General features: G+C 55.2%; 1 protein-coding gene across 1 annotated transcript; it reads right to left on the bottom strand.

Annotated features, from left to right (window-relative positions):
• Positions 1 to 2172: 2172 nt before the first annotated feature.
• On the bottom strand, positions 2173 to 21511 carry NCS1 (neuronal calcium sensor 1). The gene is made up of 8 exons (XM_071574481.1): positions 21156 to 21511; positions 8229 to 8253; positions 6677 to 6815; positions 6128 to 6206; positions 5928 to 6016; positions 5535 to 5612; positions 5077 to 5193; positions 2173 to 4414 (listed from the first exon to the last, which is right to left on the bottom strand). The coding sequence occupies exons 1-7, from the start codon at positions 21217 to 21219 to the stop codon at positions 5095 to 5097; spliced, it is 573 nt and encodes a 190-aa protein (XP_071430582.1). The 5' UTR covers positions 21220 to 21511; the 3' UTR covers positions 2173 to 4414; positions 5077 to 5094.
• Positions 21512 to 26634: the final 5123 nt, after the last annotated feature.

Here is a 26634-nt window from a genome sequence, read left to right as displayed (position 1 = left end):
CCCCCAGCTCAACTCCCAGCCCCTCTGGGTGCCAGGGGACTGTCATGACCCTCCACCCCAGCCCATCACAACCACAGCTGTTCTGTTATTGTCATTAAGCTTTTATTTCCACTGTCACAAAGTTCCTGGGTTTTGTTTTGTTTTCTTTTTGTTTTTAAAGTGTTTTGTTTGCTTGGTTTGCTCTTGAATTCATCTCAAGACAAGGCAGCGGGGCATGCAAGCCGAGACACCGGCACGGACGCACACACAGGCTTCATCTTCACACACAAGGCTCTTTGCTGGAGCTGCTCCTTCTCAGCCCAGGGCTCAGCCACCCCCAGGCAGGGGTCCCACCTGCAGGACACAGCACCCAGCCCGGAGGTGGCCATAGGAGGAGAGAGAAGGGAAGGATGGCTTTCCAGCAGTGCTGCTGGAACAGTCAGGGCAGGCACATGTAACTGAGACCCCAAAACTGCTGTACCCCAAATTGTGCACTGAGACCAGGGCCATCAGCTTTTTTCTTTGCCCCCAGCCCTCGTTCTTACCCCAGCCAGATCCCTCCCCTCCAATGCCCTCAGGAAGGAGGGGTGGCTGATGCACTCACTAAAGGCCCCAAATCAACTTGGGGATGATGGGGGACAGTGAGCTGGCTGCAGGTCACCCACCCATCCCATTCGAATCCCCCCTGGCCCTAAACACATGGGAAGAGGGCAGCTCTACCAATTATTTCAGCTGCTCCCATGCCATGCCTGGCTCTGATTTGAAGCCAGCCCCCAGCTCCCAAGCCTCCAAGAAATTTCCACGCCCTGGACAGCTTGTTACCTGCATCCTTGCCCACTCAGGAGCGGTGGCTCTGGGATTTGAGTCCCAGGGCCTCAGCACCCCCAACCAATGGGCATGCAGTGTCCTGATAGCACAGGGAGCACCAACAGGCACCTGTTTCTGCACAGGTAGGGGAGATGCAGTTGGTACCTGGCACAAACAGGATCTGGGGTTCCCCACAATCAAACACCCCCCTTCACCAACCCAGTGCAGAGCCTCCTGGGGGCTGTTTGATCTCGTTACAAATCACACTAATTAATGGACTGCAACAGAGGAAAAACCCTTCACTTCTCTCTCCTGGGTCCTGCTTTGTGCCATGAGGAGAGGGCCAGGGGAATCTGCCCCCAGAGCCTTCTCCCATGTCCTTGCTCCCGGGGGAAACAGCTCAGCCCAGCCCAGCCCCAGAGCTCAAGGAAAGATGGATATAAAGCAGCAACAGTCAGCACACGGACAGAAAAATGAAAAAAAAGGAAAGTACAGATGTGGCATTTAATGGGGCAACACTAACAGGGACAAATGAGAATGTGGGGGGGACACACTGCAGTTATCAGGGCTGGACCTGCACCTCTGCCTCGCTGTGCTTTGGGTCGCCTTCCCATCACCAGGGCTCTGTTTTGGACAGACACCGGGAACCCGAGTATGAACAGGAACAAACTAGGGCTTCTTGGCCCTGTTTGCTTTTCGTCATGGGCAGGTGTAAAATGGAGACTGGACTTAATTATTTGCTGATGTAAACTCCACCCCAGCAGCTCATGCATCATCCCTGGTGTTCTGCATGTGCCTGATGCTTGGTGGGTCCTGCCAAGCCCTCGTGGCCGCAGCCATGAGCCGTACCCAGCACTCATGCTTGCTGGGGCACAGGCCTTGAACCGCTTTCCGGAGGAGAATTGATCATTCTGGCCACTTCACTGATGGGGAAACTGAGGCACGAGGAGGTTAAGGCCAACATTTCCAAGCACAAGATGCTCCAAGCCTTATTTTCAGCAGTACTGAGATGCTGCAGATCCTGGTGATTTTCAGGAGTTGGGGACCCTCAGTGCTCCCTAGTGGGAGACTGGAAGCATCCAAACCAGGGTCCCAAATCCACAGCAAGAGAAGGAATACTGGAGCCAAAAGACTTTGCTCAAGGACACTCAGCATGACAAGCACCCTGGCAGGGCTGACTCCCCAGGGAGCACTGATGGAGCTCAACTCATGACAGGTCCTCCTAAAAATTAAAAGCTTTTCAGGGGAAAGTGTCAGAGCAAATAAGGTTTGCCTTTGCTCGGGAACTGTGTCAAACATCATGGGCTCCATCATTCATCAGTGGAGGTGATTACAGCAGTGTCACATTCATTGGGAACATCGACTGGCACCGGGAAGGGACCCAACTGGCAGATGAGCATTCAGCAAGTTGGAGGCACTACAAAAGTCTACCTCCAGAGTTGCATTTTGGCTACAAAGCATCAAAGCAAAGGAGTTTCCATGTGAGGGAGCGAGGTGACATCTTCCACAACCCCCCACCATAAAACATGGGCACCCATGGGGGCAGGAACTGCAGAAGCAGCAGAAATATTGCACGTGGATGTGAGATTGTTCTCCTTGGGAATGGGGAAAGGTGTTTTTTATGGGCATCAGAAAGTACCACAAGTACATGGTCCTGAAACTGGGGAGGACTGCACAGCAAAGGACCAGCATCCCTTGGCTGAGGCATCTTTCCCTGCCATGCCATGAGGATTCAGGGAATACTGAGGCACTGCCTTCTCTCCCGCATCATGAGACACCTCTGAGACTGTCCTCCACATCCAGCTGTCACCTCCCACTCTGACGGGGACAGTGCTGCAGCTGGGCTCAGCCACAGGAGCTGTAGACACTCTGGGATACAGTTGGGCAGAAAGATGCTGCCACTATGGAAGGGTGAACCCCCAGGATTGGCTTTAGGGGTCCCACAGGCATCTTGTACTTTGCTCCTGAGGGGATGCACTCCTCTCCTTCCCCAGGGTAGGGGAAATACAGGTGGAAACAGAGCTGTGGCAGCACCCACACAATGCTCATTCTCCAGCAGAGATGCCAACTGTGTCCCACGGTGTGTGATCTGGTGGGGCTGAGCTGGGGGCACATCCTGGAGTGGTGGTGGGTGACAGAGAGGCCACGCAGGCACCTCTCATGGCTGGGGAGCTGCTGCCCCACATTTGGGTGTCCCCAGGTGTGTAACCCTATCCCTTTGCCTCCTCCAAGGTGGGTGTAAGCGGCTCAGCTTCGGGTCATGCTCTTGGTTTACAGCAAAACTTCCCATGTCCTAAACAAGGACTGAGCGGATAAAGAAACACCCTGTGCATGGGCCGGCTCAGCACAGCCCTGTGACATCACCCCAGCTGGGATGAGGGGAAGACACAAGACAGAGCAATTCACCCCCTCTGCTCTGCCAGCCCCACCAGCACATGGGCTGATTCACAGCTACCACCAAACAGATCTTCCCAGCATTTGCAAAGCAGAAAACAGTAAAGGAACCTGTTTGAACACAAAACCAAAGTCTGGGCTCCATTAATACTTTTTCATGCAGTAAGAAAATGAAAAAAAAGAAAGGAAATAGGGACATTCTGGTGCCCGGTGGTTTTCTCACCCTGCCTGATGAGGGATAGAGCAGCTCAGTCTGCTCAGAGCCTGGGCTGAGTGAGTCCTCACTGAGCTGCCAAAGGGAAAGGTGAACAGAAAAATGCAGGCAAACAGCGGAATGGGAAGAGGGAAAGAAGCTACAGCATCCCCTGCAAACAGCAGGCAGCCCACAGAGCTTGGGATACAGGGGGTGGGAGGAGAGGGGGGGAAGGCAGATTTTTGGCTTCATTGTTATTGCAGGCTCCCGTGTCCCCGCAATAGTACAAGCATGTAAACCTTACAAATTCTCACCTGGGTGGGTGGACACACACACGAGAGACAAAACACAGCAGCAACATTTACAACAAATAAATAAGGATATCAATCGTCGAGATAGGTATATAAAAAAAAAAGCCTCACTTTTTTCCACCAAAGGAAAAAAATAAACAAAAAAAACCAAACCAAAAAGCACAATACTGTCTCACCAAAAAAAAAAAATAGTAATAATATAATATATATCCCTAGTGAGCCGGGCCGGGCTGCCAGCGGCATCGTGGGTGATGCCAGGAATCTGTTCCCAATTGCCATCAGTGCCTCGGCTCCCCTGCTGCCCTGCAAGGGCAGCGCCCCAGGGTGTGCAGCCCCCGGTACCTTTGGGCTCCATCTCCAGCCAGCTGGTTCCCAGAGAGGACCAGGCCGGCACATCCGCAGTCCCATCCGAAAACATAGGAAAAGGGGAGCAAAGGGGGCGAGGAGGCCGGGTGGGGAGGCTCTGCCTTCGGCGATGCTCAACCCATTCCCCCGGCCCTGAAGTCTCGGGCGTTCGCTGCCGCTCAGACCAGGGTCTGGCATGGGGTTGTGTTTGGAAAAAGCAGAAGTCGGCGGATGGCAGCGGCTGGTTCGGAGTGCAGAGAGGGGGAGTGAGCTCGCGCTGCGAGGGCATCCTTTGCTCACGGAACAGAAAGGAAGGCCGAGAGGGACAGGCAAGCTTCGCGCGGCGGTGGTCGGATGGCACGGAGAGCGTCTTCCCCCCAGGCATCTGCAGGAGAAGGGAAGGGGAGAAGGGAAATGTGGTGAGAAGGATGGGTAGAAATCCCTGTGGCCATCTGGTGTAACACCAGAGAATTTGGAAGGGCAAAGCTGGAAAGACAACAGAGATTTTGAAAAGCTCAGAACTCCAGTGGAGTGTTAAAAAACACAGCTGGACACTGCCTGGACTGAGATGACAAAAGTCACTGCAAGAGACACCTCTGCATGGCCCCAGAAACCACTGTGAGGACCATGGGGTACTCAACCCAGTACCTGCAGGATGCTGCAAACCACAGTGTCCCTGACACCACCATGCCAAACCCAGCTCCAGGGAGTAATATTATAAGAGTAATATGAATAGAACATTTGATACAGTATCTTTTTCAAGCATCCCATGCCCCCAGCACGCCAGCTGCCTTCCTGCCTCTTCTGCAGCCAAATCTGCTGGTGAGAGCATGAGCTGTGCCACAGGCAAATGCTGCCATCTCCATGGGATGTGGTCTGGGGGTGCGCTGTGGGATGGGAGGGACTGGAAGAAACTCATCAGAATGGGGGCAACATCTCCCCCATCTGGATCTGGGGTGGATGCCCATGTTTTGATGGTTCAGCAGAGGAGAATCGGTTGCAAGGCAGATGGGACATGGGGCACCCCAACCCCCTCACTGCACTCACCGCCACTCGGCCCCGGGACTATACGAGCCCATCATAGAGGGAGAGCGCCTGCACGATGGAGGGGTCGGCTTTGGAGCCCTCCTGAAACTCCTGCAGCGTCAGCTTCCCATCTGCATTCTGCAAAACACTCCTGTTACAGCACCACTTTGGCCTAGCTGAGCAACCACCATCCCACACAGCCACCCAGGTCCTCCCACCTCCACAGCTTCAGTTTCCCCATCAATTCACCCATGCCTGAAGAAAGGGAGGAGTACCAAGGAAGGAGCAATGCCACCCTGGGACTCTGAAATGGATGCAGGGATCCCTGGTGGATGTGGAGGTCCCAGTGAGCCCAGTGGCAGCTGAGATCTTGTACTGGTAGGGGAACGAGGCATCTGCAAGGGCCAAGATGCAGCAAAGGGACCCAAAGCAGTTTCTAAATCCCTTGTCCCCAGGGAAAAACCCTCAAGTGTCCTCACCTTGTCCATCATGGCAAAAATCCGATCCACCCTCTTCTCTGGTGTGTTCTCCTCCTCAGGAAGCTCCACTGTGTTTCCCTGCAGCAGCAGGACAGGACTCAGTCACACACCCACCTGTGCCCTGCCTGTAAAGTGTCCCCAGGCAAGGACATGAATCCCCCAACACCTCTGACAACAGGACAGGGTGCAAGGGGATGGTGTTGGCACCAGAACCACCCACAGTGGCCAGATTCAGCCCTGCCCTGGCCACGATGGCCATGAGGGCCACAACCCCCCAGCAAAAAAGGCCAAAGAGGGAACTGGGGGTGCTTCAGCATTCCCACAGAGCCAGGTTCCAGCCCAGCAGGGATCCCCAGAGGCTGCCTATCCCACAACCCCCTTCACATTACTTACCACCATCTGATAAATTGCATCCACAATGTCCAGCATCTCGTTCCTCGTGATGTACCCGTCGTTGTCCAAGTCATACAGCTTGAACGCCCCTGCAAGCCAGAGCAACACTGAGATGCTGAGACTGTGGCCCAACACACGCCCCTGACACCCACAGCACCTTATGGGGCTGAGCCCACCAGCATCCCATGGGGAGCACTTACACCTCAGCTTCTCGTCCAGCGTTCCCCGGGAGGTGACTGACAGTGCCTGGATGAACTCCGAAAACTCGATCCTCCCATCCTGCAGAAGGGAAGGCGCAGGTGAGGGTGCTGCTGCCATCCCTGTCTAGCAAAGCCCTCCCTGCCCACACGTGCCCTCTGAGAAGGCACATCCAAGAAGGCAGTGGGGAGGGAGGAGTGACGCACATTTATCTCAGTGTGATCCACCCGCTGGTGCCCAGCCCAGCAGGGAGCACCCCTGCCGGAGTAGCTCTGGAACTGCATGGATGGGCTTTTGCCAGCAGCACCAAAACACCGCGTTTCTCCTCTCTCACTCTGGCACTTCATCGCCTCTTCCCACGTGACTCTCCTCGACTGAAATAAGCGCGGGGGCTCACTCGCTCCAGCTGCGCCACTTCAATTTCACGCCCCAGGAAGCACTGGAATATTTTGCTTCTCCAGTGCTGCACAGCTGCGCTCCCAACCCATCCCATCATCACCACAGCCCCAGCCCAGACTCCCCTGGAACATGCCCTCAGATGCCAAACTTACTTTGTTCTCATCGAAGACATTGAAAACAAAGGTGGCAAATTTGGTTGGGTCACCAAAGGGGAAGAACTGCTTATAGATCTTCTGGAAGCCAGCGGCATCGAGCTGCCCACTGGGACAGTCCTTGATAAAGCCCTTGTACCTGTGGAGGGAGGACAGAGCATGGGCACCAGGAGGGTCTCCTCACTGAGCCCTGGGGAGCTGGGATGAGGCTCTGCTCAGTGCTCCAGTGGGCTGGAGCTGGGAAGGTCCCCAGGTGCTCCTGAGTCATTCCCACCACCCACCCACAGCCTCCCAGCCCTGTGGGATGAGGTCCCTGCAGGCACCACAGTGAGGGTGACAGTGGGGACAAGCAGCGAGTGGCACCAGTGACACTGAGCGGTGCCCACTGAACTGCTCCAACCTGCTGCCAGCCCACAAGTGGCAACAGAGCCACAATAAGGATTGTGCTGAACACTGCCCAGGATCTGGGAAGGGACAAGGACCCACTGCCCAGACAGCAGCAACAGCGACCCCATGCTGCAGCCATGCCCTGGTGAAAAACAATGGCACAACAGCAGCTGAGGTTCTGTGAGGGTGTTTGGGCACTGGAACAGGCTCCCCAGGGAAGTGGTCATGGCATCAAGCCTGCCAGAGAAGCATTTGAACAATGCTCTCAGGCACATGGTGGGATTCTTGGCATATGCAGGGCCAGGAGCTGGGTCTTTGCTGATCCTTGTGAGTCACTTCCAACTCAGGACAATCTATGATTCCATGAGTCTACTGCTAATTTTTTGCACAACCCAAATGGAAGATGCTGAGAGCTGGGGGGCACAGCAGGGTTATTGTGTACTTGCGTGGCATCTCCAAAACCCATCAATGCTTAAACACCTCAAAAAGCCCTTGGTTCCAGCTCTGGGGATCTGGGTGCTGTGAAGTGCCACCCCAGAGAGTGTGGCACCTGTGGGTGCAGGGAGCAGGCAGGGACCACAGGGGGACCACGTGGGGTACGTGAATATTATGCAACACATCGCCCAGATCTGTCAGGCTCCCGTTGCAGGGGGACGAGGGCTGGAGGAGGAGGGGAAGGGGGTGGCGAGGTGGGAAACCAAAGTGCCAGTGACATCTTTTCCACGCTGCTGCAGCTATGACTCATCGGGTGGGGGGAAGGATGAGAGAAAGAGATAAAGAAAGCAAACCTTGACTGGTGGGATAGGAAGATGAAAGGGAAGCAGTGGCTTTTCCAGGGCGCTGTGTTCGGTGGGGCAGAGGGGATGGGATGAGAGCATGTTGTTGGCAAGTACCATGGATCTTACCCCTGCCTGCCTCTGCAGGGCCTGCTGCAAATGGGGACATGCTGGGACAGCCAAGGCCATGGCCACCAGCTGCACAATCCCCCTGTCCAGCTGCACAATCCCCACGTCCACCTGCACCCCAATACAAGTGCATCCCCTGCCCACACCTCCTGCACCCCTCACCTCTGCCCAGCCAGTGGGGTGGCTGAGTGCCACCAGCTCCCCTCCCCTCACCCACGTCCCCAAACCCTTGCCAGCTCACCACCACACTGGACACTCACCACTGCTGTACCTCCTTCTCTGTGACTGCAAGAGGAAAGAGGAGAAAAGAGAAAGAAGAGACAGGAATTTAGTGCTTGTGCAGTGACAGCTGTTCCTCTGCACTTCCATCAGTGACTGGGCCTCCCAACAGTGAATTCCCAGGGCAGATGTCCCAGGGTTACCATTAGTGAATTCCCAAGGCAGATGTCCCAGGGCTCCAATCAGTGACTTCCCGAGGGAATGCCCCAGGGCTCACTTGCTCCCTGGACTGCCACATTGTTCCCCACATGCCAGCAGCTGCTTTTGAGGCACAGCCTGGGCCAGCCTGGGTTGTCAGCAGGGCCAGGGATGTGGGTGCTGAAGAGCCTCCAGCTCTGAAACCAGAGAGTCCCTCAAGATGTTTTGATCCCTGCCAGGAGAGTGCAGCACCATTGCTGCAAGGTGCTATGGACCATGCAGAGGACAGGACTGGCTCTGCCCTCCTTCCTCTCCAGAGCTAAAACGTCCCTGGAAACATCAGCCAAAACATCTGCCTGGAGTTAGCTCAGGGAAGGAACCTGCCTGGCCTCAACATACTGAACATGGGCACAGGCACAGCCCCAGAGCTGGCATCCCCCCAGGTACCAGCTGTCTCTGACCCACTTGGAGAAACATCATCAAACCCATCCCAGGGCCCTGGAAGCTTCACCAGGGTCTGGAGAACCCCCAAAAATGTGCAAGCTAGAAAACAGTAAACATTGGCAACCTTGAATGTGCCCAGCCCAGGGACAGCTGCTGAGATGGCAAATGTCCTGGGCAGAGGGAAGGGCTCTGATGGGATGCTGGGCAGGGGGCTGGCACCCGTCCCTGCTCGTCCCACTGCAGGAGGAGTGCCTGGTCGAAATGCCAGCAGGGAGCCCTGTGCCAGCAGGTGGGCACAGGGGGGGAACAACCTCATTAGTCATTTCTTTTGCATCGTGCATCTAAATAATGATAAAAAAGCCACAGGTCTGAAAGGCGCAGGGATAATGAGGCGAGCGGAGATGTCAATGTGCAAACGACTGATAAAAATAGAGACTCAAGACACATCAACAGATGCCAATTACCTTGAATGGCAAAAAGAAAAAAAGCAATTTTCCATCAGGAAGATTTGTAACGTGCCTGGCAGAAGGTGCAGAGCACAGAGGCGAGGGCCCTCACCACGTGCTGGATGCTGGCTCCAGCATCCCTGTGGGCAGGAATTGCTGCACCCAAAGCTGTCCCCGTGTATTGGGGGTCCCTCCATCCCAGCTCAGGGATCACTGGAGGGACAGAGCATGCAGTTCTCCCAGAAAGGGCTACGCCAGCCTCCCCACCATGTCAGTAAAGGGCAGCAGCTCTCGCAGTACCACCACGGGGTGTCTGGAAAGCAACACTCCAGAAGAGAGAAGGTATGCTCAGCACCTGGGATGAAAGACACCCAGAGCTTCAGCTGTGCCACAGGAGGGATTTGGACAGTTGTTTGTTTGGCAGAAGAGTAGACAAGGGAAAGGACAGAGGTCTCTTGTCAGGAGGGAGCCAGAAAGGACACACTGCATCCAGCAGCTGAGCTGAGTGGGCTAAAACAACAGTCATGCCAGTCCCAAGGGAGTTCACCATCCCAAAAAAGAGTTGCACAGAAGCATCCTTCGAAAAGAGAGATGCTGAGCAACAGCTCTTACAGGAACAGGCTTCTCTGCACACATTCCCTACAAGCATTGACACAATGGCCACAACCCCCACCCCGAGGATGCCCGAGGCACCAGCGGGCACCAAGGAGGGCAGGTGGAAGGAGGAGAAGGAGTGTGAGCAGCAGAACTTCAGGCAGCCCTTGAAGCAGGCAGAAGGAGCCAAAGCAGCAGTTGGGGCTCGGCTCAGCCCCTCCAGGCAAATCGCCTTCTGCTCTCTCTTGTTCGACTGCGTTTCCTCCAACGTGCTATTTTGGGCCCGGGAGCTGCCTTTCAAATCCAGCAGGAAACAATTAAGAAATTTGTGCTTTTTTTAGTACAGGAGAAATGCTGGTAATGATACGCTCGAGTTGAGGCGGGAGGGAGGGATGGAGCCAGCTCCCCTCGTGCTGCAGGAGGGATGTGTGATGCTCCCAGGAGAGGCTTTTCCGATGGAGGAAACCATTCAGGTGCCAGCCTGAAAATAAGCACGGGGCTCCCGGGGAGGGATTTGTTAATGTGCATCCTGGAATGGAGCCACATAGAGCCCCATCCCTCCTCCAGCACACAGGCACCCGTGCCTGTCCTCCAGTCCCGAGTGCGGGGGAAGCTGTGGGGTGTGGCTTGGGGTGGGAGTACAGCCTCATCTCCCACCTCTGGGTAGATCCCTCCACTGCCACCAAATCTCCCCTCTCCCCAGGGGCAGTGTTCCCTGTGCAGGGAAACACCCCTGTCCTGATCCAGTGTGGCTGTGGCCAGCCAAGCTGCGACTGAGCTGTACCTGCCTCCCTGTACCTGCTGTTACTGATCTGAGACAGATGATGACTTCATGACTGTCACTTCCCAGCCACTCCGACCTTGCTGGGTTGTCCACACTCGAGTGGCACTGATTAGGGATGCTAATGTCCAACCCAGCAGCTGGACCTGCAGCCAGGGAAGCCTTGGGGACATGCCACTGTGTGACAGTCACCTGTCCTGGAGCTGGGGACAGTGGACACACTGAGGGGCAGGGCCATCCCTCCACTCACCCGGATCCATCCCCTGCAGCTCCGCGGCACGCAGAGCCCAGCCAAGCTCACAGAAAGTATCCGTGTGGTGGCGGCGGCGTTGGCTGCTGCATTTCCGTCCGCCCGCATCGATTACGGCGCGATGCTGAGCCGATAACACATCAACTGGCAGCGATAGAAACCTCAGCCAGGTGTGCCACCAGTGCCCAAGGACAAGGAGACGACCCACAGCAGCCTCACCGCAGCATCCCAGCGGAGCAGGGCCGGCTAAGCCGGGGCCGAGGCTGGCTCAGCTGCCGTGCAGTGCTCCGGGGACCGCCGCTCTGGGAAGGGCTATAAATAGCGCACGAAGCAGCTTGTTAGTAGCAGCGTGCCCCGGGATCCTTGGGGATGGATCCTGGGGGATGAAAGGCGCTAAATAAAGGCAGAGTATTAGCATTCGTTATGAACCGCAACGCTGGAAGAGGCATCGCCGAGCCGGGAGCCTTCGGCTACGCCCCGCAGACGCCGGTCCCGCACGAACGAACATCACCGCACGGCAGCAGTGACAGCACATCACGGCTCCTGCTGCTCGTAGCAAAGAACAGGGAGCCTCCGAACGCGGTGTTGTCACCGCAGGCAGGGCAGGCGGTGGAGACAGGGACAGGCACTCAGAGCAGCTCAGGAGCTGCCTGGCACGGCCAAACTGCGGCCAAGGGCCCTCGCTGCCCTTCGCAGCGCTGGTCGGTCCGTTCCTGCTCCCACCTCAGCCGGGAGGAAGGGTTTGGCTGCACAATTCACAGAGCACAGGGGCAGAGCCTCCAAGCAGCCCCCAGCCCCCTTCTCCCAGCACCCCCCACAACCCTCTCCCCGCACCTCTCCATCAATCCCAGCGGCACAGGCGAGGACTGACAGCTCCGTCACCACCCGCCCCTCCCTTGCCCCCTCTCCTCCCACCACCCAGCTGCCACTGCAGCAAGAATCAGCTCTGGTTAATCAGTGCTCAAGCCTGTTAATTTGTGTTTTCAAGGCAGCGAGGAGAGGAAGCGCCCGGGACCGCAAATCCCTGTTCATTGCCTCGCTACAGGGCGCTCGCTGGACCGTGGCAGGAGCAGGGGCAGCAGGAAGGAGGGCGAGAGGCAGCCAAATTCGAAACGGTTCAGAGACCACTGGCCACAGTGGGATTCGTGAGGTGACATGAAGTTCCAGCCCCACGGGGCTTTTTGGGTGCTGCCATTGCCTTCCCTGCCTGCTCAAGGGCAGGGGCTTGGCCACGGCAGCTGGGCTGGGTCCTGGGCAGGACTGTGCACACTCAGCCCAGCCCTTCGTGTGTCAGTCCCAGCACGGGTCTGATTTTGTGTGGGTCCCAAAGGCTCCACAAGCAACGTCTCCACACAGGAGCCAGCAGGAAACCTCACCTCGCTCCAGCCACTACAACAGCACCTTGATCCCGCGGGGCCATGGCCACCAGAGCCTTATCAGGGAAACCAGTTAATTATTTGTAGGTGCAAAGTGACTTCCTTCACTGCCACAGGGCACTCCAGCTCTGCCAGGTCATGGGCTCAGCTGCCAACCCATGGGCAACTGGTCCACCATCACCGACTGAGTCATTGCAGAGTCAGTCCTCAGTCCTGTGGCATTTATTTCCCCCAAAGATCTGCTGCTTCTTCACAGGGTTGCTGCAGGTCACTGGGCATCCCAGTCTGGGGGAGCCAAGCACATCATCCTAAGCTGGGGCTCCCACTGGTTTGGGGCTGCCTAAAGCTGCTGTGGATGCTCAGCACAGCCCTCAGATGAGGGGAAATTTGGCACCCACATGTATGCAGTGGGTGCTCCTGCATAAGCAAAGTGGGTGCTCAGACATGAAGGAATGGGGAACTTAGGCTTGCACTAACTGGGCACCCATGACTAAGCCAGATGGGCACTCATGCAAACATACAGTGGGAGATCATGCATGGACTAACTGGACACTCATGCATAAATTATATGGGTGTTTCTAGGTGAACTAACTGTGTGCTCATGCATGAACTGCTGGGGGGCTGAGGCATGAATGAAAAGGGTGCTTGTGCACAAACCAGCTGGGGGCTCATGCATCAATTTTTTTTTTGCATTCATGAATTTCTGGGGCGCTCATGCACAGACTAATTGAGCAGTCACGCGATTCACTGGGCACTCCTGCGTGAACTAATTGGGCACTCATGTGTAAATTAGTATAATTAGTAGATAACACACTTGTGCATGTACTAATTGGGTACTCAGGTGTGAGTGGATCAGGTGCTCATGCATAAATTAATTGGACACCCAGGCATGAACTGATTGGAGGCACATGAACCAATTAATTGGGCACTCATGCATCAACCACCAGGGCACTCATGCGTGGACAAGTGTGTGATCCAGCATGAATTAACTGGGCACCCATGCACAAATCAACTGGGTGCTTGTATGTAAATTAATTGGGTGCTCATGTGTGTATTAACTGGGTGCTCATGCGTGAACTTATTGGGCACTGATGAGGAAATGACTGGGCTGCTCATGCGTGCGCTGATGGTCCCTCATGCGCAAAATACCAGGGTGCTCCGGGGTGAGCCCCACACACCCTGCAATTTATGCTCAACACACTCCGCCCCTCGCCTCTGTGAAACACATATTTAAGAATTTTCTGAATGTAAATCTGATACAAACTCTGCTTTCAAAATCACGTTAACATCACTGTTAATACTGACCAATTATGAGCTCCCCACTCCTTCCCACCCAGCTCGGCAGTGTGTGCGTGTGCCCGCTCCGATTTCACTCCAACCCCTGGGACCCAGATTCAGGCTCAGCAGCAGAGTCTGAACCAACACCACTGCAGAACTGGCCCCTCGTTCCCTCAGAGCAGACATCAGGCTCAATACAGCAGGTACTCAGTGCAGACTTCACACCTGCAAAATGGACCCAGGCTGAATTCCGTGACAATGTCCTGGTTAACCATTAGAGAGCACGTGGTCCTGTGCACTCTGTCAGGGCTCAGGTCCAGCTTCAGGGCAACCAGACTGTCCAGACTGGGCTTTGCTCCTACCCTCAGGCAGCACAGGGGTAACTCTGGGGAAGAGGCATTAAAACATGACCCTGGCACTGGGAAAGAACCACGGTAGGAACATGCCCAATGACATTTCCTTTTGCTCCCAGAGATGACCAGCTGCACCTGGCGCAAACCACCATGCCCCTATTTCAGCCCTTTGCCCATCCCTGTTTCCAGACACATCACCCACGTGCCAGTATCCACGCCTGCAACATCTCAAAAGCATGTGGGAGCAGCCTCAATGCGTGGGCACTGGCACAGCCAGAGCTGTCAACCTGTTGGAGCAGGACATTCCCATCCCAGCTCGCCCAATTTGGCTCCTCTCCCCATCAGACACAGACACCACCAGCACTGTGGCGGGTCCAGGAGCCTCCGAGATGCTGGGAGCACAAGCCTGACAGTGTTATTGGTGTCATTAGTTCCTGACACTTGGAGCCATATGCTGGAGCACTGCCTGTGTGCTTGGCACTTCCTCGCCAGTGGTTGCCATTAGTGGGCTGTCTTGCTCCCAGACTGGATAAACAGGTCTGTGAGCAGTTCTGTTCTCATCTCCCCCGGGGCTGGTACCAACAGGAGAGCCAATATGCAGTCGAAATCCTTTTTAGACTTTATTAAATATTTAAGGACCAGACATTAGGCTTTGGAAATTGGGTTTAGGGAAGAAGCAGCGGTTACTCTTTGCAGCAAAGGTAGCAGAGGAAGGGCAAAGGACGTTGCCTTCATTTGGAAATTAATGAATCTGAGTGTAGCACCTCCACAGCAGGAACTGGTGGCTGTGACAGGTCAATTCCAGGCTGGACTCAATCCCGGCTTCCCCATGTGCCAATATAGCAATGCCTTGGTGGAGCAGAGCTTCCCCAGTACTGCTGGAAGCAGAGACAGAGCAGCCCCACTGCCCAGCTGTGTGTGGGGCAGCTGCTTCCTGCCCCCTGCTCAACCCATCCTTGGCCACAGGGATTTTAGCATGGCCTGGCACTCCAGTGTGCTGTCCCCAACTCACATAGCGATTCCTGCCCCAGGCAGAGGAGAAAACTCCCCCCCAGACCCAGCACAGGCAGGGGAAGAGAAGTCTCTCCAGCCCACCCATCAGTCTCTGGAGCCAAGGGAAGAACAGGAGGATGCTCAGGGCAAAGCCTCACTGGCAGTGGGGCCACTTCTGCTGCCCTCCTGGTCTCTCCTGAACGGAACAGACTGTGCCAAGGGGCACAGTACCAACACCCAGAGCAGCTCCACCTGGTTGGACCATTGATCAGAAGATGCTGGAGAAACACAGGTGGATGAAGCACAGGCAGCCCTCCTTCCAGGTGGAAAGCAAAAACACACCTTGAAGGGAGAATGTGCCAGAGGTGTGGGAAGAGAGCCTTGTGCCGGCACCTCCAGGCTGGGGAACCCATAGAAGCAACACACCCTGTCCTGGGCTAAGCACCCCACTGCCACCAGTGCCCAGGGCACAAACCTTTGCCCCCTTTGCCATCCAGCTCCTAGAAGACCCAGGAGAACAAGGAGGAGAGGGAGGAACAAGGCAACTCCACAAATGTCACCCTGATAACAGAGCGAGCGCATCCGCAGGCTCCTCCCTGAAGCAGCCGCTTCCTTTGATGCCTTCAGAGCTTCTTGTTTCACAACCTTAATTATAGCGGCAGCAGCAAAGGTCAGGAGAGTGGTTAAGCAGATCCATTAACATGTCAGGGGATAAATGAAATGTGATTCTTCTGATGCCGGAGCAGCAGCGGCGCGAGCGTGGCCGGCGGGGACGGCTGCTCCGCTCTGCCGCAGAGGGAACCCTCAGGGCCCTTGGTCACGTCTCCATCTTCCCACCCCGGCACTGCAAACAACTCCCAAGGATCACAGGGATTCTTCAAAACTTGCTTTTGACACCCCAAAACTTGCTCCTCTTGCATCTACCTACAGAACCCCAGACCCACATGCACGTGACATGCCCAGTTGTGAAGTTCACTGGGAGCAGGTTGGGGTCTCCTTGGGGAATGGGCTGGAGTTGTCTCCAGCCAGCCACAGCCCTCTGGAGGCAGCACAGCAGGTCCCCAATCAACTTGCAGTGAACCTGAACCACAGAAACCACCTTCACAGCTCTGGGTTACATGTGGCTGCAGTAAAAACAGGTCCCAAACAAACACCAGCCCTTGGCCATCCCTCCGGCATATCCTGCCCACTGTCCTGCCTCGGTGCTCCAAGCCCTGTCCAACAGGGCCTTGGTCACTTCCAGGGATGGGGCAGCCACGGCTTCTCTGGGCAACCTGTGCCAGGGTCTCACCACCCTCACAGCCAAGAATTTCTTCCCAATATCCAGTCTAACCCTGCCCTCCCTCAGTTTGAAGCCATTCCCCCTTGTCCTGTCACTCCATCCCACTAGAAATCACCCAGCACTGTGAAAATCCCACCCAGCACTGGCCACTGAAGGGTAAAGGGTCCAGAGCCACCCAGCCAGCTCACCTCATTTTCTGCCAGATGAGCAACAGGAGGGATTTCAACATGAACTAACCTTGCAGAGAAACCCACTGCCTGGGGCCAAACATTTTGGAGGCTAAAAATAAACCAGCAGCAGTGGGGAACTACCAAGGTCCCTCCTCTGCTCCTGCCCACCACCCCAGCAGCGCATTTCCCCGGCACAGGGGCGGCATGATGGAGTAAAGCCCCAGCCTGGTTCCCTCAGGGAGGAACCGAGTCATTTTCCTGGCTGAAAACTGCGGCAGTCGTAGAATTTCCTTTCCTTTCCCACAGAATTCCACCCGCCACCACGTACCCCCGTAACTACGAATCAATATGTTTATAGTTTGCTCTTAAACTAATGCCCATTAATTCCCTGCATTACTGTCGAGCAACAGAGCCAATTTTGTGGCTCATTGTAAAAGAGCAGAAAACGATGATGCCAGAGTGAGTTTAAAAATCCACAAAATAGATCACAGTGGGTGGGAAGCAGTTCTTGGGAAAAGAGCATCTTCCTCTCCCTGCACCCACTCTGCAGGCTGGGTGTTGTGTTGGCACCCTCGCCGTGGCTCCCACGCCTTCACCAGAGCCCCACTGTGGCCTCTGAAGCACTGGGACCATCATCCTGACCCCACCCCAGACCCAGCAGTGATGCTGCTGCACTGACACCACTCTGAGTGTGATAGATTGCTCAGCTATTGCAGCTGGTGTCAAAAATAATACAGGGTTAGTTCTGGACACAGGCAACGGCTGCACAAAGGGAACCCTGAAAGCAGATCCCACCCCAAAATGATTTTTAAAAAAAGGGCTAAAACGTGCTCTTCTGAAACAACCTGACATTTTTAAGTCTGTTTCATGATTTTAGGGGTTGCCAGCGCTGTGACTGGGCTGGCCTGGGAGTGCTGCTTTAAGTAGGAACACTCAGCACTGTATTTCTCTCCTAATTTCACTCCCAGGAGCCCCGTGTCAAGACATTTCCACCCAGGACACATACTCTGCACCCACAACTGCAGACTTTACACACTTTATGCAGGCTGTAGCCATGCTCCACGAACTTCATAAATCTTCAGCTTAGCAGAACCCTCTGAATGGCCCCACAAGGCTCTTACAAACAATCCCAAATCCCACCGTGGCCCTGAGCTGTGAGCACCTGGTCCAAGTAAAGCTCAGGTTTAAATCCCCGTAGAAGAGCAGTTGTCAGACATGATCCAGGGAGGACGGTGGTTCCTTTGAGTCTCAGGAGTTATCACCTACTGGGACACAACATAAAACTGCATCTCTGAGCTACGTCAACAAGGCACGAAGATGATTAATAAATTAATTATTATAAAGCACTTTGAAAGCTTTTGGGTGACAGGATATATAGAAGTACAAAGAATTACATCATTTATTATTATCACTTGGTATTGGCTTCTCCTGCATGCTTCTGTGTGGCACCAGCCTGGCCCTGAGGAGGGTTAAATCCTCACCCCTCAGCCTGCCTCTCCCCACCAGCACCACTCCAGCACCTGCCAGATGGGTGAGCTTGGCACTACCAGGTATTTCTGAGCACTCAGGTGTCCTGAGATGCAAAAATGTACATAGGGATGGGTCCAAACCAACAGAACTTGGGCAGTAAGCACTTCAACAAAGCCCTCAGATGTCCTTCTCTGCCTTTAGGTGTCCAAGTGCCATTAAAATCTGGCCCCCAGCACTGTAAGTCAGGAGCAGAGTGGGGAGGGGAGCCAAGAGACGAGATTTCCAGGCTCCTGCCTTTTCATGTCCGGCTCCCAGCAGGGCCTGGGACAACCTGCTCTGAATACACGCAGTAAAATATTTCTCGCTGCTCAGAGGCCGCTGACAGCAGCTCTGCAGCATCCTCGGCTCCAACACCTTGCCCAAAATTGCTCTGGCACATGAAACATCCCAAACCCCTCTCCTGGCTGTTCCCACCACCTCCTTGTCCTGGAACTGCTATGACCAAGGCACAGCCAGTGAAACACCACAAACAGAAAATGGAGAGCCCAGAGGACACAAGAAGCCACCAGGCACTGGAAGAACACTGAGGGGACACAGCACAGACTGCAGGTCCTGTGTCCCATGGATGAGATAAATCTGCAGAAAAGCCACATGGGAGTGGAGAGAGGGGGTGACATCTCCCCATTCCTCTGATCCTGCAGAACCAAGAAGGGGCCTTTTGTTATTTGCTTCGTTTCGTGCAGAAATCACACAAACAGAAAATGATGCAATGGAAGGGAATCCCAGCATGGGAAAAGCCCTTTATGTACCACAGCCACGGCTCACGCTGCCACGGGAACCTCCCTGAGACAAAAGCAGGTCCCCATTGTTACCTGCCAGTTTCAGACTCCAGGAGACATCTGCCCAGATGTGCTGGACCAGCAGCTGAAACAGCACCATGCATGAGGCAGGGATGGCACCCGCTCAGTGATGAGGCAGTCAGGACACAGGATGGGCACCACAGGCCAGAGATGCTCTTAGGATGGTCCTCAGCATCTGCCAGAAAGGTGCCAAAATACCACTGTGCTGTGGAGAAAAACCTTTCCCAAACAGGCCCCCAGAAATTCTTGACTATTCCGTGGATTTGTAGGTCCTGTTCCAGCTGTTCCAACAGCCACAGCACAGGGGTCTGGATCAGTCCCTCCTGCTGTACTCAGCACAGCCCTGCCCTCCTACCTGCCTCTCCTCTGCTTGGATTCCCCAAAACACAGAAGGAAATTAATATCTTTCCAGTCTCTCAGGGTCTGAAGATAAATCAGAGGCTCTCAGCCGTGCCTGGGAGGGCCCTGTGAAGTGCTTTGCCAGACAAGGGAATGCGTGCTCGCCTTGACAGCTGCAGAAAAGGGGCAGAAACACTCAGCAAAAGTAATTAATCCCAGAGACAAGAGGTGGAATGAGCAGAGATCAACAAACAGAGCCTGGAATTAGCGACGGCTCTGCCTGACAGGCACCACACCACCAGCCACACGCTGCCAGGGCACGTTGGGATGCTGCACCAGGCTCTGGCCACACCAAGGGCCATGTGCTGCCTCATGGCACGGCTGCCAAGCGCTGCTGCCTCACCTGCACAGGTACATGGGTCTGTTGCACATTGGAAAAGAGGCAATGAGAAGTCCAGAGCAGGCAGGCAAAATCACAGGCAGGCCAGGAGCTCATCAGGGGAGAGATCAGAGAACCACAGTCATTCTTGAAAAAGGTGCAGTGGAAAGAGGAGGGCACCCAAAAGAGAGGAACAGAAAGTTGTGAATGAAGTGATTCAAAAGGCAATGACTCTCTGCTGGCCTTATCCAGAGAAGAGACATTCCTGCACCTGCAGATGATGGTTTCACCAGCACTGTGTTTGGTTGGCCACGGCTGCAGGTAGGACAAGGGACATCCCTGCCCACAGGCCCCACATCAGCCCCACTGGGGCTGCACCTTCTCACACCGAGAGGAGCCACCCCAGGGAGGCAGAAAGCCCAATACACAGGAGACCACCAGCAGACGAGGCGAGGCTGGGACTGGCTGTCCCCAGATCCCTCTCCATCAGAGATCAGATCACCACAGCGGCTGCAATTGCAGCACAGCAATAACTGTACCTGGCCCAGTGTGGCTGCACTTGGTGTGGGTGACAGCTGCAGTGAGGACACCAAAACCCAGGGCTCAGCTCCAGCTCCAGCCCCAGCCCGGGGCTCTGCCCAGTCAGCACTGCCACCTTCTCACTATTTCTTCTCCTTGAGCACTTTGAGGAAGCCCAGCTGGGGTACCCCAACCTCTCCTACCATCACACCCGGTGTGGCTCTGAGGACGTGCCCCCCACAACCTGCCCTCCTCCTGCCTGCTGTGCCACGGCAGAGAGCAACCCCGCGTGTAGGGTTGTGCAATGCACCAGTATTGCCTCTTCTCCATATGGGAGAACTTGCTGCATCCTAATCTATTGCCTTTTTGGGTAAGCGCTGCCGTGGGACTGCAGCAATGACAGCGGGGAGAGCTCGCAGGTCTCTGCTGCACGTTAAGGGAATATCTGCGACCTGCGAGGGGGGAGGCAAACTTGAGTCACCAAAGCCTTTGTTTCCTTTGTGCATCCTTCAGGAGAAAAAAACCTGATTTTGCTAAAACTGGATGGCTCAGGCACCAGCCACGTTAATAAGATTACAGTGAAGGTCCAGACGGGAAAGCCACTCGCCTAGAAAATCAGGTTATTAAACCGATACTGAAATACTCAGAAAAATACCGAACTTGCCGGTGTCGGGCTCTTCACTTCAGAGCGCAATAACAAAGGGAACCCCTCCAACTAAGCACCCAAACTTTGGAAGCCACCCAGACGCTCAGCTCCCCTCTCCGGGAGCTGCTGCCTGGCTCTCCTCCGGGGAGGACAATCCCCGCGGCCGGCCCTGGGTACCGGGGACCGGGGAAACACGAGGAAGGATGCCAGGGGCAGGCGCGGAGGGTCGGCGAGGGAGGGCGCGATGCTCCGGTGGGCGCCGCGGGCGGGCAGGATGCGGCCCTGGCCCCGCCGTTCCCGGAGGCTCAGAAATAGGCCACGGAGGATGGTTTTTGCAAGAAAACGGCGCGTTCCCCTGGCTCGCTGCCCCTCTCCGTGTCTCCGCTGCCTTATGGGTTTTTTCCTCCTCCCAAGCCAATCCCTGAATTCTTCCAACAAAGCCCGGCCGAGCCTGCGCCCTCCCCGGGAGCGGCCCCGCAGGAGCCGCCGCTTCTCCGCGGGACCGACCCGGGGGGAGCGGCTGGGCTGGGCGGCGCCGCGGACTCCCCGCACCCCCGGCATCCCCCCGGCAAGCCCCCCGAGGCACTCACAGTACGTTTTCCTGGTCAGCTCCTCCACAACTTCAGGCTTCAACTTGCTGTTGGATTTGCCCATGGTGGCGGCAGCGCCGCTGAGCCCGCCGCCTCCCGGCCTCGCTGCGGGGCACGGAGCGGCGGGGCCGCTGCCTCGCTGGGGCTCCCGGTCCCGCTACATCCCGCGGGGGGCGACGGCGAGGGGGGCGGACAGAGAGAGGGTCTTTGTTGCCGGGGCTTGGCCGCACAGCCGCGCTGCGGGACCGCCCTGCGTGTGCGTGTCCGTGAGCGTGTCCGTGTGCGTGTCCGTGTCCGTGAGCGTGTCCGCGGCTCCACGCGCCCTGCCCGCCCTCCGCCGCCGGGCGCGGAGCGGCCGCGGGGGCGCGGAGGGGCGGAGGGGGCCGGCGCGCCCCGCCCCGCGCTGCGGGAGCGGGATGGGGAGCGGGATGGGGGAATTCCGGCATGGCCCCGCCGCTCCCGATGGCGCGGGCTCCGAGAGGGGCAGGGATTCCAGAGAAGACCCCGCCGCGGCGACCCCCCCCCCCCCCCGAGCCGGCCCGCAGGGAGCAGCGGGAACAGCCGCAGCGAAATGTTGGGGGTCGTGCCCGAGAGGGTTGATGGGCAGCTGAGGGGTGAGGAGACACAGGATCCGGGAGCTGGCGGTGGGAACACGGAGCCTGGAGCGAGGCTGAGCTCGGAGTGCGGGGGTGACCTTGGTGGGACACCAACACCTCCCGCTGTAGAAGCATCTTCCAACCTCCGGGTGCCCCAGCTGAAGAGGGGTCTGCTCCTGACTTGGAGGAGTTGGATCCTTGTGCGTCCAGTCCATCTAAGGATAATCAGGCTGAGAGAACTGAAGGTGTTCAGCCTGGGGAAGAAAAGGTTGTGGAAAGACCTTAGAGCCCTTTCCAGCACCTAAGGGCCTACAAGAGAGTTGGAGAGAGGCTTCAGACAAAGGCATGGAGGACAAGGGGGAATGGCTTAAAGCTGAAAGAGGGCTGGTTTAGACTAGATATTAGGAGGAAATTCTTCCCTGTGAGGCCCTGGCACAGGTTCCCCAGGGAAGCTGTGGCTGCCCCATCTTCAGAAGTGTTGAAGGCCAGGTTAGACAGGGCTCTCTGAGCAACATGGTGTAGTGAAAGGTGTCTCTCTGCCAGCGGCAGGGGTGGGTGGAAGGACGTTAAGGACCCTTCCAACCCAAACCATTCTGTGATTCTACGATTCTCTCAGCCCAAGGCTTCTGTGAGCCTTCCCGCACTCTCTGCAACACGCATATATAGAGAGACCAAGTTCAATCGCTTCAAAACCCCCACAGATTCAACCTACAGCAGGTTTGTGGTGCAGCCAGGAAACCATACAAGTGCTAAAAGCAGTGGCACCCAGCTCTTCTCCAGCTCAAACCATGCAGGGTTTATGCCTCCACAAAAGCTCTCTGTGGCTGTGCAGTCATTAGCTGTACCGATGCACACGATAAATACAGTTTTCCTCCCATCTCTGTTGTAATGAGGGCCCTGCTGGAGCTGCCCAGGCATGCCTGGACTGCTGTGGTAACAGCCCAGGAGGGGGAAAATCTGTGCCTGGATACAGTAAAACCTGTCTGCAAGGCTGCAGAGAGCCCAGCACAACACACACACACACACAGGGTATTTGCAGCGGGGACAGGGAGCACAGCTGACAGGGCGCTGCTCTCCCCACTTTTATTGTTTTTAACCAGCCAAATGTTGCCTGACACTCACTTCTCCAGGGATGCATTCCCCAAGTGGATGTTTCTAAAACGCCTCCTCCTCTGTTACCCAGCCTCACACAAACGAGCTCATTAAGGCAGAAGAGCATAAAAACACCATCCCCATGTCCCAGCAGTGGCACACCCTGGGGGTGAGCAGGAGGGACAGCACTCAGCGACAGGGGGTTGGCAACACGTGGCAGTGAGAGCTCTGCGAGGCTCGTGTCTCCCCTCCAGGCCCTCCCAACATTTGCACAGCTTTTGGGGACAAAGGCCTGCCTGTGAATCCAGCACAGGCCTTGGCAAGTTCCAGTTTGGTCCCCAGATGTGCTTCAAAATGCCCTGTGCTGCCCTTCTGTGCTGCCCACCAGCGAAACACCATATTTTGCAGTATTTCCCTTCATCTGTGGTCCCTGGGCTGTAAGTGTGTGCAGAGCACAACCTGTCCTGTTCCCAGCTGGGGGGACCAGCAAGCTCCCAAACCTTCCCTGCACAGCACAGGCATTTTAGCACAAGCTCTGCTGCTGCAAAACTGATGTTAAAAGGATTTAATTCTATTTAAAACACTACCCTGCCTCCAGCACGGGGAATGCTGAGGGGAGAGCTCAGATCACACAGACGAGAGGAGAAAAGTAATCATAAACTGTGCAAGCCAGTCACTTTCGCTTCCTAATTATTAGCTTTAACCCTAGTATTGTTTAAATAACAACACCAGTGGCATTTTCTGGGATAAAGTGACATTATTACAGAGAAACACAGTCCCAGCCTGGAAAGACTCCTGGGGCTGATGGGCTTGAAATCTAAACAGTGTCTGGGGCACAATGCAGCCATGTCCCCCTGAATATGGTCAGTGTGCCAGGGAAGGAGCTGGGTTGTTTGCTCAGGAGGGAAAATCCAATGCAGGGCCAGCTCCTGAGAGAAGTTTTGCTTTATAAATGCCCCTGGATCTCTCTTCCAAGGCAGACCTCGGGCAGTGCTCACATTCCTGTGACTGCAGGACAAGCTCAGAGCCTGCCCAGCAGTGACCCGGGCTGGCTTTTTGGTTAAGCAATCGCGAGTGCCGCTCGCAGTGCATTCGCTGTCTGCTCCCCGTATCGCAACGTGCTGCCATGGAAATGATCAACCCCTGGGCGATATTTGCCGTCGCTGCCGCGGCCAGAGCAGGGTCCTGCTAAAAGGGAAGCTGTTACCTCTCCTGCCACACCAGCGCTGGAGGCTGGGATGGGATCTGAGGATGCTCCACGCACTGACTGTAAAAGCTGGGAGCTGCGTGGGCTGCACAACTGAGTGTGTGTCTGCAGAAAGCTTTTCCTTCCTTGGGTATTTACTTAAAAGTGTTTAATAAAAACCCCGAGTTCTTTTTCCCCAGGACACAGCGAGTCTGTCAGGCTCAGCCACGCAGCCTTTTGTTCCACGTGGGCTCAGCACACCACACGCATTTAATCAGCATCCTCAGACGCCATCACGGGGGTTTTCCTCAACGCATCCTTCCTGATTCATTTGTCAGGATTGCAGTTGCCTCGTGGGAATAGCACTGCATCCAAGCAGAGAGGTGCATTCCCCCCGTTCTAGCATTCTCACTCTCTGTGCTTCATCATAAAAGGTCTTGTCTTTTCCCCTTCATTTCCCTCACTGCTCAGACTTGAAAAATCAGTGGTGTAACACAGCCCAAGGACAGCACCCTCTGAATCCCACCTTGGGCATGGCTGGAGCTGTTTGTGGGGTAGGAACTTGGGGACGGGGTAGTATCCAGTATCACACTACACTCTTGGATGTGCTTTGATGCAGAAGCTGCTCCAGGAAGGGGAGGAGACAGGCAGAAGATGGGCTCAGCTCAGCCCATCCCCTGCCTTTCTCCCCCAGTTCCCAGGGCTGGATGAGGCTCCACACAGGGTGAACTCAGGCTTCAGGCTTCACCAACCCCTTTTTTCCTACTGCATCACTAAACCCACACATCCATCCACCCATCACTGTTAGCTTTGTGGCCAGTGTCACCCCCAGACCTGTCGGCTTGTGAACATCCCCCTTCCACATCCACCCACCCACCCACCAGCAGATCAAGAAGATGCTCCAAAAGCCAGCACACCACGTGACAAAGGAATCTGTGACTGCAGACACCAACAGCAAAGGCAAATAGCCTTTGCCTGGCAGTGAACTCACACACAGCCTGTACTTTGTGCTTTCTTTTTGTGGAAAAGCCAAGCTTTGCTAAGAGCTTTCTTGTGCCAAAGCAGGGAGTGGGTCAGCAGGGGTGTGGTGAAGCCTCAGAGCCTGGAATGGGGAAAGAACGTACACACACAGGAGATTAATTATATCAACTACAAAAATAGTTGCTATTTTAAGGTTAATGCTTGAGTGATCTGACTCAGTTAGAAAAAGAGCCAAAGGAATTACTGGCATAAGTGCTGGCTGCTCCACCAAACAAGCTGTGGTCACCGCTGGCACAGAGAGCCACCAAAATAGCTGCTTTTTGAGAGGATTTGAAAAAAAAATGCCAGTACAGTGAGTTCAACATCCTGGTGCAACAACCACAAACACAGGAATGCATCAGCTAGTGCTGGGGACATCCTCAGCTTCCCAGGCATCACCCTCATCTCAGATTACAGCAATTTTACATATGTGTGTGATCTCAAGACTGAGCAGCTTTCAGTGGGGCTCCACAGTTTCCAGTTCACCAACCAGTGTGTTCCTGAAGCTCTTTTAAGTGTGACAAGATGTGAGTGAGCTGCTCCTGCTTTGCCCCTGGTATCACTGTGGGTCACAGCAAGTACCCAGAGCTGGCATTTACCACTGCAGGCTGTTTTGATAGCTGAGCTATATATATGACTGAATAAGAAAGCCCTCAAAAATCAAGATTTATAACCCAAACCACTCTGAGACTTGAACTCTACCAGCCCTACTGGCTATCACTGTCATAAATTAATTTCAGATTGCACAGCATTTTAGTGCCAATCCATTGAATAGCTCTAGAGAAAATGCAAAAGACAAAAAACATAGCAGGTTTTTGGGTAAATGGCAGCAGGAATGGTGTCCTGCAGGCTCTTGCCCCAGGAAACAGAATTGTAGAGGTTGAAATGCTGGCCAAATGCAGAGGAAAGTCTGGCAATCACAGCTCTGCCAAGGCTGCACCTACAGCTGTCGCTCAAGCCTGACAGGCAGCCGAGGCGCTGAGCGTTACAATTTGCTACACTATTAATTTTCTGTTAAATTCTAGTATATTTTTGAAAGCCCGTATTCTCCTTACAGCCTCTGGGGCTGTAATTGTTATGCTAATGTAGGAACCTGGGAAGGGTGGCTGTGGTGAACTCATCAGCTGCTCTCTCGTTGCCTGCAGTGTGCAACCAGCTCTTGGCTGAGATAAACCCGAGTAGGAGGGGGGTTTTGTGATCTTCCTTCGATCTTCCTTCGTGGCACATCACAAATCACAGCTGGCAACTGGGAAACCACCTTGTTGTTCTGCTCCTGCCACGCTCAACCTGCAGTGCAGGGAAGGGAGAGCTCAGCCCAGACACCCTGAGCCTTCAGCCGAGGTTTGATACCAGACACAGGCAGTGCATTTGAAAATAAAAGACTCCTCGTAACGACAGCCAAGCAAGCGCCGCGCAGTTGTGTCTGTGTGCGATAAGATCACAGTCGCAGAGGCAGCAGCACCGTTTTGCAGCACAGACGCCCCGCAGCATCCAAGAGCACCCTCCGGGCTGGAAAAGGGGTTGGGAGGCTGCTCCTGCTGTGAGCACAGACTGCAAGGGGAACTTGAGCACTGCTCACCAGTTC

This window comes from Pithys albifrons, chromosome 20, assembly GCF_047495875.1.
Source record: "Pithys albifrons albifrons isolate INPA30051 chromosome 20, PitAlb_v1, whole genome shotgun sequence".
In the NCBI taxonomy this organism is placed as follows: domain Eukaryota; kingdom Metazoa; phylum Chordata; class Aves; order Passeriformes; family Thamnophilidae; genus Pithys; species Pithys albifrons.
This window is presented reverse-complemented; position numbering and strand designations above follow the sequence as displayed.

Bases quoted from the DNA above. Each gene is read 5' to 3' on its own strand.
- NCS1 (XM_071574481.1), bottom strand. From the start codon at position 21,219: ATGGGCAAATCCAACAGCAAGTTGAAGCCTGAAGTTGTGGAGGAGCTG. The intron at 6,207-6,676 runs GTAAGTTTGGCA...TCCCTTCTGCAG, and splicing joins ATGTCTTCGATGAGAACAAA to GATGGGAGGATCGAGTTTTC. The intron at 6,017-6,127 runs GTAAGTGCTCCC...TCTGGCTTGCAG, and splicing joins GCTGGACGAGAAGCTGAGGT to GGGCGTTCAAGCTGTATGAC.